At 37.9% G+C, this 12434-nt stretch overlaps 1 protein-coding gene across 4 annotated transcripts in view; it reads left to right on the forward strand.

Moving 5' to 3' along the window:
• Positions 1-11206, forward strand: part of mtnr1bb (melatonin receptor 1Bb) — a 35344-nt gene extending 24138 nt beyond the window's left edge. The window contains exons 3-6 of one of the 4 annotated variants that reach the window (XR_013329833.1): positions 198-542; positions 2340-3386; positions 5708-5816; positions 11128-11206. Coding sequence is in view for 1 of the 4 variants with exons in the window: in XM_077741038.1 (XP_077597164.1) it covers positions 198-542; positions 2340-2771 (777 nt within the window). In the remaining 3 variants the exon portion in view is untranslated. Of the gene's footprint in view, positions 1-197; positions 543-2339; positions 3701-5707; positions 5817-7316; positions 7336-7411; positions 7561-11127 lie in introns of those variants that run through there. The other 3 variants (XR_013329832.1, XR_013329834.1, XM_077741038.1) reach the window with 3 other exon arrangements.
• The last annotated feature ends 1228 nt before the right edge of the window (positions 11207-12434 follow it).

Genomic DNA, 12434 nt, shown 5'->3' on the forward strand with positions numbered 1-12434 from the left:
TCAAATGAGTTTGTCTATAGTAAACGTCCATTCCATTGAATGAACAAGAGTCCATTCGCTGTCAGGCCTTCCAGATGAAATGGATTGGACGCCTATCCCCATCAGTTTGAAGTTTTAAAACAAAACAAATGAAAGTCGATTGCCCGTGATGGTTACTTGGTGCTGACCATTCGGCCATATTTGCATTTTGTTGTCAGGTGAGTGGCTTCCTCATGGGCCTGAGTGTCATCGGTTCCATCTTCAACATCACGGGGATCGCGGTGAACCGCTACTGCTACATCTGCCACTCGTTCTCGTACAGCCGTCTGTACAGCTACCGTAACACGCTGCTGTTGGTGGCTTTGATATGGCTGCTGACCGTCGTGGCCATTGTGCCCAACTTCTTTGTGGGATCACTACGCTACGATCCACGCGTCTACTCGTGCACCTTCGCCCAGAACGTCAGCAGCTCGTACACGGTGGCCGTAGTGGTGGTGCACTTTCTGGTGCCCATTGCAGTGGTCACATTCTGCTACCTAAGGATCTGGGTGCTCGTCATTCAGGTCAGTTTCTTCATTTTGACCAAAAATGAGATCAGTTTTTCAACAAAATGACGTTGTTATACAGCGTACACAATTTGAAATGATCAGAAAACATGTAAAATTTGGGGAAAATGTATACGTTGACAGGTAAGAAGTCATAAAGCTGTTTTTGAGGAGGATTTTGACAATTTAAACATCTGTAAATAACCATGTGCTTCATTTGGGCCTTGTGGAAATAACGACCTTTTAATTTGTAACCCTTCCTCCGCACGAGTCAGCGTAATCCTTTAAATGCCACAACACTCCGTTTAAATCCCCCGTGACATGTTAACATTTCAGCTTGACCATGTTGATCCGTAACCGGCCAAGATGCAAAACTTTTTCCCCTTACCTGTGCCTCTGAGCACGTGCCTAAATGTCACTGCACGTGTGCAGAGACAGATAAAAGGCTTTTTTTTCCATTTGCATTGCTGGTGTAACTCAAAATATGATCTTATAGGTGTAGAATGACGAGATGGATAAATTATCACTCACCTATAAAATTCATAACAATCATTTGGTGATGATGAAAATTAACGTAAAATTTGCATTTCAGTTTGCAAACATTCACAGAGGATAGGCTCCAGCACCCCCCGTGGTGCTTATGAGTACTATAAACGGTCTGGAAAAGAAGTATTCAGGATAATAGAAGCCCATAACTAAATATAAGCCAATAACTTTTACATACTGTATTTCCATTCATATTTAACCAACAAATAAGAAAGTTGTTCCTACTATATTCATAGTTGCATAGTTAAGCCTATAGCATAGACGAGGGTGTCGTATATAACACCTACTCTCATATTCTGTAGTGAAGTTGGGGTTGAAATGCCTATGGCACTCTATCCGTGATTTGTTTTGATTTTCCCTTGACGTTTTTAGATATTTAATGCAGCCTGGATATGTGACTAGCATTTGCATTGCAAGAGTTATTCGTTTTTTCATCATTCCAAGATTTTCATGGCTGGCTGCCCGGACACGCTAAAAGGCTGCCGGTGCCGGAGATAGAAAGGAGCACAATGCCATATGAGAACCATCTGATTAGTTTGTGACTAACAAATAATCCCGTTGTGGTAAGAATCTGTTCAACCATAGCGCACAGCTCTGTTATACCGGAAGGCCAGAGCATGACAATATTTTTGAAAATTACTCTAATAATGGGTTAAAAGTGCAACCAAAGACATGGTGTCATTAGCCTAGGTTGTAAGGCAGGGATGGCAAACACGAGATTCTCAAGCCGAATGCGGCTCCCATCCAAAATGAATGCGGCTCTTGGCTTCTTATCATATTTTGTTTATAATGTGGCTCTTTGCCTCGTTTCATGATTGTCTTATTGTTATTATCTCTTAAAACGCAATCAATTAATTCACCAGGGCCCCCATTAAAAACAAATAAGAAATTATATTTAGAAATAATTTGGCTGATTGGATTTTGTTCATGGTGCTTCCCTTTGTTATGTGATAATATAACGTAGAAATGCAACGCGGCATATATTTACGCACACTTCAAAGTCTTAACAATTTCCCCAAAGTGAATGGGCGCCCAATCAGTCAGTGCGCCTTTTGTATGCACTACATTCAAGATTCGGTAGATGTATGCTGGATGATGCTGACAGCTGTCTGGGTACATTGCTTGCTGACATGCTATAGTGATATAGTGAAAAGGGAGTGAATGACGTACTTTGAAATGATCAAAAAATGTACGAAATACGGGAAAAACGTATGCATTCTTTAAGGTCACGTTTTCGTCTTAAGTGATTCTGTAATTTGTTGCCGGCAGGTCCGTCGCAAAGTCAAGACGGAAGAAAGCCCTCGCTTACGCCCGAGCGACCTGCGGAACTTCATCACCATGTTCGTGGTATTCGTGCTGTTCGCCATCTGCTGGGCGCCGTTAAACCTCATCGGTCTGGCGGTAGCGGTGGCGCCTTCCCGTGTGATCCCGCTCATTCCCGAGTGGCTCTTCGTGGTCAGCTACTTCATGGCCTACTTCAACAGCTGTCTCAACGCAGTCATCTACGGCCTACTCAACCGGAACTTTCGCAACGAGTACAAGCGTATCGTCACGTCCGTGTGGGTGACCCGTCTCTTCGTGACCGAGACGTCACGGGCCGCCACCGACGGCCGAAGCCTGCGCAGTAAGCAGTCCCCGCCGCCGCCACCGCCGCTCAATAACAACGAATCAGTGAGAGATCGAGGGGACGACAAAGACTAAACTACCCACGGAACTGCCTCAAAGATATCACGTGAATGCCGCTTCAGGATAAAATGGAGATGATAATCAAGGTCTCACGTGATGAAGTAGGAATTGCCACAAAACAGTTGCCATTGACAATGACAGATGTCCAAATCTGGAGTCTTTTTTTTCATACTTCTGCTGTGAATTGAAATGAGTTCATCACTGTAGTAGGACGTCTATCACCGACAGGGCGGCGTTCTGATGTATACTGAGCCAAAATGTAGTCAGACTTGATAAAAGACTATTCCAAATCTGGAATTGTTCACCAAAATGCAGGGGTGGCCAAACTGGTCCTTGACGCCTGTTGTCGGGCCAAGTTTTTGTTCCAACCCGTCTAGCAAAGACACTTTGACCAATGATATTTCTGCAGAAAACAACAAGCACCTGACTGCAATCCACTGATTGCACTTAGCATCCAGTTTGCTGAAAAGGTGTTCTCTTCTTGGTGGGTTGGAATTAAAGCCCACATCCACTCTGGTCCTTTGTGGAATAGTTTGGCCACCCCAGACCAAAATGTGAACAAACATTGCTGCTGGCTTGCCGCATGTGTCGTCAACATCTTGAGGACATCATCCATTTGTTCCTTTCAATGTAAGATCTCATAGATTTCTCATAGTGTTTTTCCATTTGAATTGCTGCTTGAATGGTTAAGTCTTTAACAATGTGGAACATTTAACAATGGGCAGAAAATAAATCAGTTAAACGTCATGTTATTTCTTTTTAAGATTTTTTAAAATGGATGTCTTTTAATTGATTCATTTTATGAAATTTGTTTTTTTTAATATCCATTGAATGAAAATGATGAAATCAACAACAATGGAATTCAGTTCAATTACTTTGAATTGAATTCAATTGATTTACATTGACATGCTTTTCATTTATTATGGGGATGTTTTAAAAAGCAAAAGTTTTTTTTAAATTGAAAATTTAAGTCAATAATAGAAATTACAGAAATTATTTCAAATCAGCCTTTTAAAAAAAGAATCATTTTCATTTCATATCTTGAAAAATGTATCTCATTGTATGAGGAAATTACATTTTATAATAATATTGGTAAGAGTTTTTAAAAAGAAAATCAGTGTATGTTTTTTAATAAATAAATCAATTCAACAAGTCAGTTTTACATGATAACAATTTCATATAGATGCATATCAACCCATTTTATCCACATTTTGGAAATATAAAATTCTACCAGCTTTTAATTGGGCATTAACACTATGCAATCTTTATTTTTTAAGTTTGATGTCCTCTTCCATGACACATAGTCACCTCTATATTTTTTGATGAACCATTTAACTAATCTAAAAAAGAACAATAAGTCTTGTTCTTATTATTACTATTCGATGACATTCATTGCCACTTCTCTCGCCATCTCAGGGCGCTTTATCACTTTCTTTTTTGCCCAAAATATTATGAAAATATTTTGTAAATTAAAGTGTGCGTGTACTTTTCATGATTGTCAATGGACTTGTACTTTAGAAATGTTTTTAAAGCTTTCCTTTGGGGAATTCATGCCACGCCATTTCAAAAAGAAAAATGCTTTTGGCTTACGCAAATGAACAGGGTCACTACATAACTGGTCGAGTGCTACGGATGTTCATGAGTTTACTTTAGACTCTTTTAATCTACGAGAATGAAATGTTGCTGATGATAAGCACCTCGATACAACTACTGCATTAGTAATGATTCTTTATTAAAGCCACGTGGTTGAAATTTATGAAGTGTTTGTGTAAATGAGCTTTTATTGATTGCACTCAGGCTTTGGAGCATGAAGATTTAGATCCAGTTTGTGAACTTGGGCCACATGGAAATAAAGTCAGTTAGAGAAAAGCTTTTTGTTGTGCTGCAGAAAATCAAGAGTATTTTTTTTCCTTCTTGACTTCATTCCATTTTTATTTGTATTTATTTGCCATTGAACTATTATTATTATACCACATGTAGAAAAACAAAGTACTAGTGGAATGTATTTGTCGAATAGTGAGTATTCAGGCCAGGTAAGTCGAGAGTTATCTTTCTTTTTCTTTAGACTTTTTTCTAGTGCAGTTGTTTTTCACAATGCAATTATTGCAAGCAACCCTGGATTTATACAAAATAAATCCTACACTATTCCAAAGTGGTTGCAAGACATTTTGCTAACCTTTGATGCAACAAATGTGTGTACAAATGTCTATAAATGGCAACCCAGTGGAAAAGTGATTGGGTTTTCTCCGGGTACTCCTATTTCCTCCTACATCCCCAAAACATGCATGATAGGCTGGTTGAACAATATATTTCCCCTAGGTATGAGTATGAGTGTTCATTGTTGTCCACCTCCTTGTGACCTACAAATAATTGGCAAACAATTCATGCTGTCCCCTGTCTGTTGCCCATACTTGGCTGGGATAAACTCCAGCACCCTTCAAGTGTATAAATGAATATCTAAAAGGCATTCTGTCTCCTCATCCCTCCTTGTGAAACCCCAACTCGTATTAGCCGATGTAATGGTTGTTTTTAGTCATTTCTCCACTTTTAAAGTGGGAAACAACATTTTACAAGTGTATTCATCGACAACATTATTGCTAATCAATGATAGCCTAATGCAAATTTAAAAAAAATATGCAATATCTCAGCTCTTTCCATATTTTAGCTCACAGGTTAGCAGAGAGCCAGATGCGCCCACCCAAAGAGCCACATGTGGCTCCCGAGCCATAGATTCGCTACCCCTGTAACTGCTATATAAAGGAAGGTCATTGGTGGTTATAGTGCCCTCTGTTGTAGATTTCTGGCTAGGCTTCTCATCTGCATTCTGAAGCTCTCTTATTCATTTTTTGGTGGGAGGTGGATGGGGGGTAAATGTTTGCTGCGGGATGCTTGCGTTCTGCTCCACTGCCGGCGCTCGCGGCTGATGTTCACTGACACAAATTCTCCGACAGGTGCGGCACCCGGATGCCCGGAGGATGCTCCGAGTGAAAACACGGACCGTGGGGAGACGCGCAGAATGTGATGCGCTCGGACGTATGACGGGAGCAAAGGCTCTTCTGGGTTGGTAATCCCCGTCACAAACCGCCACATTCCAAAAAGATATGCTGAAATATATGGAGTACGTTATACTGCAGTATATGTACATCACATTTTTTTAGGAAGAATTCTATTTGATAAATCCCAAACAAAGAACAAAGTGTCTTCTTGAAATGCATTGAAAATCAAATATTCCTAAAAATAGAGGCAGAAATGGGCTGAATATAAATTGGAAAAAATGTAGTGAGTGTTTTGTTGTATCGTTGTTGGTTTTTTTTTAAGAATTAATAGGCTATTCTGTGGGTATAGCCAAAAAAGTCTAAAACGTCGAAAGTATCAATCCAGGCCTAAAGCGATCTCTAACAGTTCAGTATGAAAATAATATGTGGAATGATATAATAATGTGTGAATAATTTCACACTTAAATCGCACCTCCCGGCGAAACCTGCCACATACTATAATCCGGAAAATACGATATTTATTTAACTTTTAAATCCTTCAATTCTTAATGGAGCACTGTCACCAAAATGACCGCCTATGTTTCCAAAGTGGTATTTTTACTATGCATAGGAATATATTATGATATTTTCTCCCATTTTCAAACACTGTGTCTTGAATAATTAGCACACTTGTCCATCGGGAACTCCAAGTGCGGGTGACAAAAAAAGATTGGTCATAACCTCAACAGATGACGCCAGTGGAGGGATAATTCATATCACTGGTTTTAATTGCATCTATGCGCAGATTAACGGCGTATTATCTGAACCCGTTTTTAATCCGCTGCCTCATTTGATCTGCAAACAATGACTGAATTTCGTTTGACAGAAAGGACAAACCATCATTAAATTGACCTCCTCTGCTTTATGTAACTCCAAATATGACAAGTTAAATGCCAGGTAGATTTACAATGATGCACTAGTGGATTAATTTCTAATTACTACCTCTGTTGGACACTTGATTAGGTACACGTTAAAAGCCTTTGTAGATCTGTCAACTGGTGTGAATAAGAGCATATATTTAGGAAACTTAAATTTGGGGAGGAGCCAATGTCTTTAACATTCTGGCAATGTTCTACCATTTTAATTCAAGTACAACATAGAATCTAGCCATACTTGTAATTCAAAACACTCTTATTTCAAATAAGATGATATGTGACTGCCCAATTCCAATTTTCTCTAAATTTTATGTGTGAAATTAAATAATTTTGAGTATGTGAGTGGTCGTGGACGTGTACAACTAAGATTGGCCCACCATGCCTGGAAATTATGAAAAAAATCTGGATTTACAGTACCACAAAAAGCAATTTGAATTCCAATTTTCTCAATTTAATCTGTGAAACTGCATCATTTTGAGTATATGAGAGATATACTGCGAGGATTGACCCAACTTGCCTGGAAACTATGAAAGAAAATGTGATAATTGATTAATTTTCTAAAGTGGAGGAAAGTTTGAAAGTTTCTCAGTAGCTTTAATTTGAGGTTAACTAAGCAAAGCTTAGCTGACGGTGTATTTTGCTCACACTAGGCGAATTGACGCATGAACCACCACCACCACCAATGTCCTTAAAAGAATTAATTAGTGCTGTGAATAGATGAATATATGCCCGTCTTTTGTCCCAGGACTCCCATTCACATGAAATATGGATGAACTTTTGAAAAAGCAAACGCTCTTTGGGCCTCTCGTGTCGGCAAATCCACGCGCTTCTGACGTGGACTTGATCACAATCATTTTTACACAGCGTGACGATTTTGAGGGGGAGTATTTTGTGCATTGACAAAAGTCATTTCACTTGCTTTTCTGGTGATTAAAATTCAAGATGTCTTTTTATGAGATTGGGGTTATGAGCTGCTTTTAAGTGTAGAATTATTTCTGTTCATTTAAATGATATGTAATGGAAACCAAAATGGTAGCCTTTTTGTGACTTTTTTTATGACAGATGCCTAAAAAAATCCAGATCATTTAATCAAGCATTTAATAGTGTTCGATGTCAACCCGCTGCAAAGGATTGGAAATCAATTGGTGTCATTTTCGGCCAAATTGACGATATATTTCACCACAATCACAATTCTGAAATTTGTTTTTGCACCTTCGAGACTAAAATCCTGTTCTGATGAGAAACTGTAACTATCCCCGATAAATAATGTACATACAGCGTGTATGTATTCATTTTACTCAAATGTTCCTCAGTAATTTCAGTTTGCTTGAAGGCGAAGTTATTGCGGCCATCTAATTCAAAGAAAGATTATGTGACTGGAGGGGATGTGCTGCATATCAAATATGAAGCATAAAAGACCCCACGATGACAAATTGTGTATGGAGACGATCAAAAACGGTAATAATTGATGTCAGCACCTCTTAAATCGTTTCATTTTTGGCATGTCACCATTACAGAATTTCATTTTACAAGTTTAAATATATTTTTCCCCCACTGGCATTAAATTGAAGTGTGGGACTTAGTTGAAGTGGATATAAAAATAATGTATTTTCACATAAAAATGTCTTCAATTGCAGAAATTAGGTTGGCTTTGAATTATTGTGATTTGAGTGTGGCCATTGACGGCCATGGATGTCCGATCCATTTTTATTGGGAGGGGCTGTCCTCGGATTTAAATAGATTGGAAGTCTTCTGCCATGAATTAATAGTGTTTGCATGACTATAGAATAATAACTGAGTGTCTTTTTACTAAAGAACGTTTGCTCTAAATTTAAGATTGGGGACCTTGGCCGAATGTCATAAAGTACACGCAAATGTCGTCTGCCATTGATTTTGCACCAGTCATATATTAAACATTATAAATCATATTAGTATTGCTGCTTCTGTAAGCAAGGTGAGAACATATTTCAAACAGAGGCCCCCAAAAATTGCTTGGTTGCAGTCAAATGGAAGAAAAAAAATGGAAACACATATAATCGGGCTAAAATGGCCAGAAGAATTTAATTACTGATATCTGAAACTGGGGTATAGCCAGTATTAAAACATAATCATAACAGATTTCCGACAAAGACAATATTCAATATTCACCTTATGTCACAAATGGACAAAATACATTCTTCCAGGCCAGCTGAAACCTTCAAAGAGAGTCGATAACTTTAAAAAACGAACTGGAATACACTCGGTTTTGAGGCATGGAGAAGCAGCTAGTAGTAGTAGTAGTAGTAGTAGTAGTAGTAGTAATAGTAGGTAGTGAATTAGAACCATTAAAAACATATTCTTCCATTTTAATGTCCTATGTTATGTGTTTTTTTTCAGAGGGTGGGAACGGATTAATTTGTATTTAGTTATTTTATATGAGAAAAGTTCATTTGAGATACGAGTAAATTGACGTAAGAGCTCGCTCCCAGAATGCATTAAGCTTATATCTCAATTTATTACTGTAGTCCGTAATCACTTAATATTACAATTAGTAGTAGTATCACTATAATCATGATAGTAGCTTAAAACATATAATACAAAGCAAAATACATTACCTTCAATCACATACTTAAATAGTCCACCTTCCACCTCAGTACAGAAAAATGCATTATTGAAAAATAGTAGAAACTGCCAAAGAATTAAAAGGTGAAGGTTTTATGCGCACTATTGATTTTTTTTTTTGCATCTTATAGAAAAAAGGATGTGTTGAAATGAAAAGACTTTAAAAATATTGATAACCTCCACTTCTACTTTCATTTCCTTATAAATCATCTTTTGGCTGAAGGTTGCCTTCATTATGGAGATTTATAAGCATCTGCGTTCTTCGAACCCAGTGAACGTAGAAGAAAAATCATCCAAACAGTAGAGTGTATTTTGTTGTGAGCCCTTTTGTACCCCTAAAAAGAGTTTTTTTTTTTTATGTGGCATTTTTTGTAGGCAAACAAAATGAGAAAGCTCCTTTATTGACTGGCCTGTTAAAGTTGCTGAGGGTATAGTCAATCTAATAAAACTACTGCCTTTACTTAATAAGAATGGATGAGATTAGTTGTAGTGGTCGCTTGTACAAGTGTATTTATTATATACTACATTTTTTTGTTACCGGATAAGACTAAAAGAGTGGTTCAATTTTTTAAACAAGGCATTTCCAATCCTCATAGTACCTGCTCCCTGAAAAAGACAATTAGGCTTTATGGATGCTTAGACCACATTGGCACAGTGAACCATCCTTTCATTTCAAACTGGATGTTTGCCTGTATCTGACTTGCAGCCAAATGTGTCCAAGAAAACTCGAGGTGTTATTTTGACACGGTTGATTTCCTTTTCTTCGTTAGAAATAGATTTGTATTCAGGTCGGCCCTCGCCTTGTGTTTGCAGGTTCTCCCAGGGCTTATGTGTGTGTTTTCTTCGGGTACTCCAGTTTTTTCCACATTCTAAACACATGCATGGTTGAGCAATATAAATTGTACTTGGGTATGAATCTGAGTATGATTGGTTGTCTCCCTTCTTGTGCCCTGATAGCTCCAGCACCCCTCGTGACCCTTGTCAGATGAATGAAGGAATAAGTCATGTCAATTTTGGGGAAAAAATGATTTAAGTTTATAGCTAAAGTTACAAAAAGTGGTCACTACAAACCAAAATGATTGACTTGTATTTGCTATGACCTCTTGAGGGTCAATTCAAATTTTAAACAAAGTGAAATAGTGTTGTATGGTTGGGAAAAAAAGACAATTTTATGGTAATTTCTTGTGCATTTGCTATCAAATAGCAGCTTTTATCTATAAATGGTAGCTTTCCTTTGTGTTTTTGGAAAACTTGAATACAAATTATGTTAAAAAAACACTCAATTTTGCTCCAGTTGCCTTTTTTTAAAAACATACACTAGCAAAATAGTACACTATTGTTAGTGCTATGCAAATTCTCATAAATGTGGACTTTCAATGGCCATTGATGGCAAAACTAATAAGTTAATGAAGTTGTCCTCCTGTCCCGAACGTGTGAAAGTTTCTCCTCGGAAAACACCGGATCTCATTAGGCTCGACATGGCAGTTCCGGCTGCCGCTCAATAACGAGAACGATCGATGCCGCCAAGCCTTTGAACAAATAAGAAAGCGACTCTCCTTTAAGACAATGTCAAAAAGATCCAAGAGTCGGTCTCCATTGACTTTTCCCCAGTAACTTTGCTTTAACCTCACGTCTACAACCGGGAGACTTTTATCCTCTCTTTTTTTTTTTTAAACATCTCTCACTTTAGACTGTTGAAAAGAAAAGACCACATTTTCAACTTTTTATATTTATATTCCTCTGACCATATGATTGATGATACTTAATAGTTCAAATAAAGGGAATTACTTATATCAACCCTTTATTGCTTTATCGGTATTGTTCATTCATTCATATTCTGAACCCATTTGTCCTCACTAGAGTCGTGAGGGGGTGCCGGAGCTTTTCCCAGCTGACGCAGGACCTTGGAACTGTGAGGCCGACACGCTAACCACTCAGTTGCCGGTATTGTATTCAATTTATGATGTTTTTTCAGAATATTGTAGCATTTTATTTACCATATTTTGTTAGTACATTTCACACTATTCTAATAATGAAGCTCCTACAAACAGCAACGTTAATATCTCCTTTTCTTTTAGATTTTGATTATTTTTCCACATTTTCTTCTGTTATTTTGTGAAATGTTTCCCTTTTGTTCTTGAGAAAAAATAATGTTTAAATTCCACGTGAGTGGCCAGCAAACAGCTTTTAAGCCTCAAGCAAATAAAATATAGCTTTGAATAAATGTGACCCCTTATAATTTCTATAGGATGTCGCTTCACCGTCCAATTCCTTTTAAAATCAAAGCATATCATCACCTTTTGTACCAAGATATATATCATCAAATGATATTATGTCCATTCAATGGCTGCCGACCTTTTTTCCACTTCAAATGTCGTTATCAATGTCAGTCAATGAATTCAGATTGCAATATTTTTTTCCCCATCCAAATATGAATACATTCATGGCAAATATGAGGTTACTCCCTCATTTCCACAGTCCCGTGCAGCTCGTCCACAGATGCCGCTTTGTTTAGGTTACATAAGGCGAGTGGCGATGTGGGCAGAAGAATCATCTGCGACGTGTGTAATCTCCTTTGACGTCGCTGTCTTGATGCTGTTCCCATGCGCTTGAGTGTGTATGTGCCTGTCGTTATGTAAGGACGCCACATTAACCACAGACTCGCTTTGTGTTTGTCGCTCGCCGCAAACAACAAGAAAATGCAGTAGAGGAACATGTCTCAGTATCTTTTCAATCCAAGACATTTAATGCCAATGTTTGGGTGACAATATAGCAGTCTAATCCAAGTCAATATATAAGAATTTAATCTATTGAAAGATAATACTATTGATTGATATTTATATAACATTACAATTATGTCATAGGGTTGTTTATCTCCTGCCCTGTGATTGGCTGGCTACCAATTCAGGGTGTACCCTTGCCTCATACCCAACAGCAGCTGGGATAAGCTCCAGCACCCCCCACATGACACTAGTGAGAAGAAAGTGATTAAGAAAATGAAGGAATGAATTATTTCTGTCATGAAATTTGAAGATGCGTTTTGCAGAAATTTCATGGAGTTTTGCGTATTTATTTCAATTGGAATTAATGTGAGTAGAATCTGTAGCTGTATTTTTTGCATGTATTTTTGTTGATTCTTTTCTCTGGTCTGTCTTGTGCTGCGGATT

Source organism: Stigmatopora nigra, chromosome 19 (assembly GCF_051989575.1).
Source record: "Stigmatopora nigra isolate UIUO_SnigA chromosome 19, RoL_Snig_1.1, whole genome shotgun sequence".
NCBI classification, from domain to species: Eukaryota; Metazoa; Chordata; class Actinopteri; order Syngnathiformes; family Syngnathidae; genus Stigmatopora; species Stigmatopora nigra.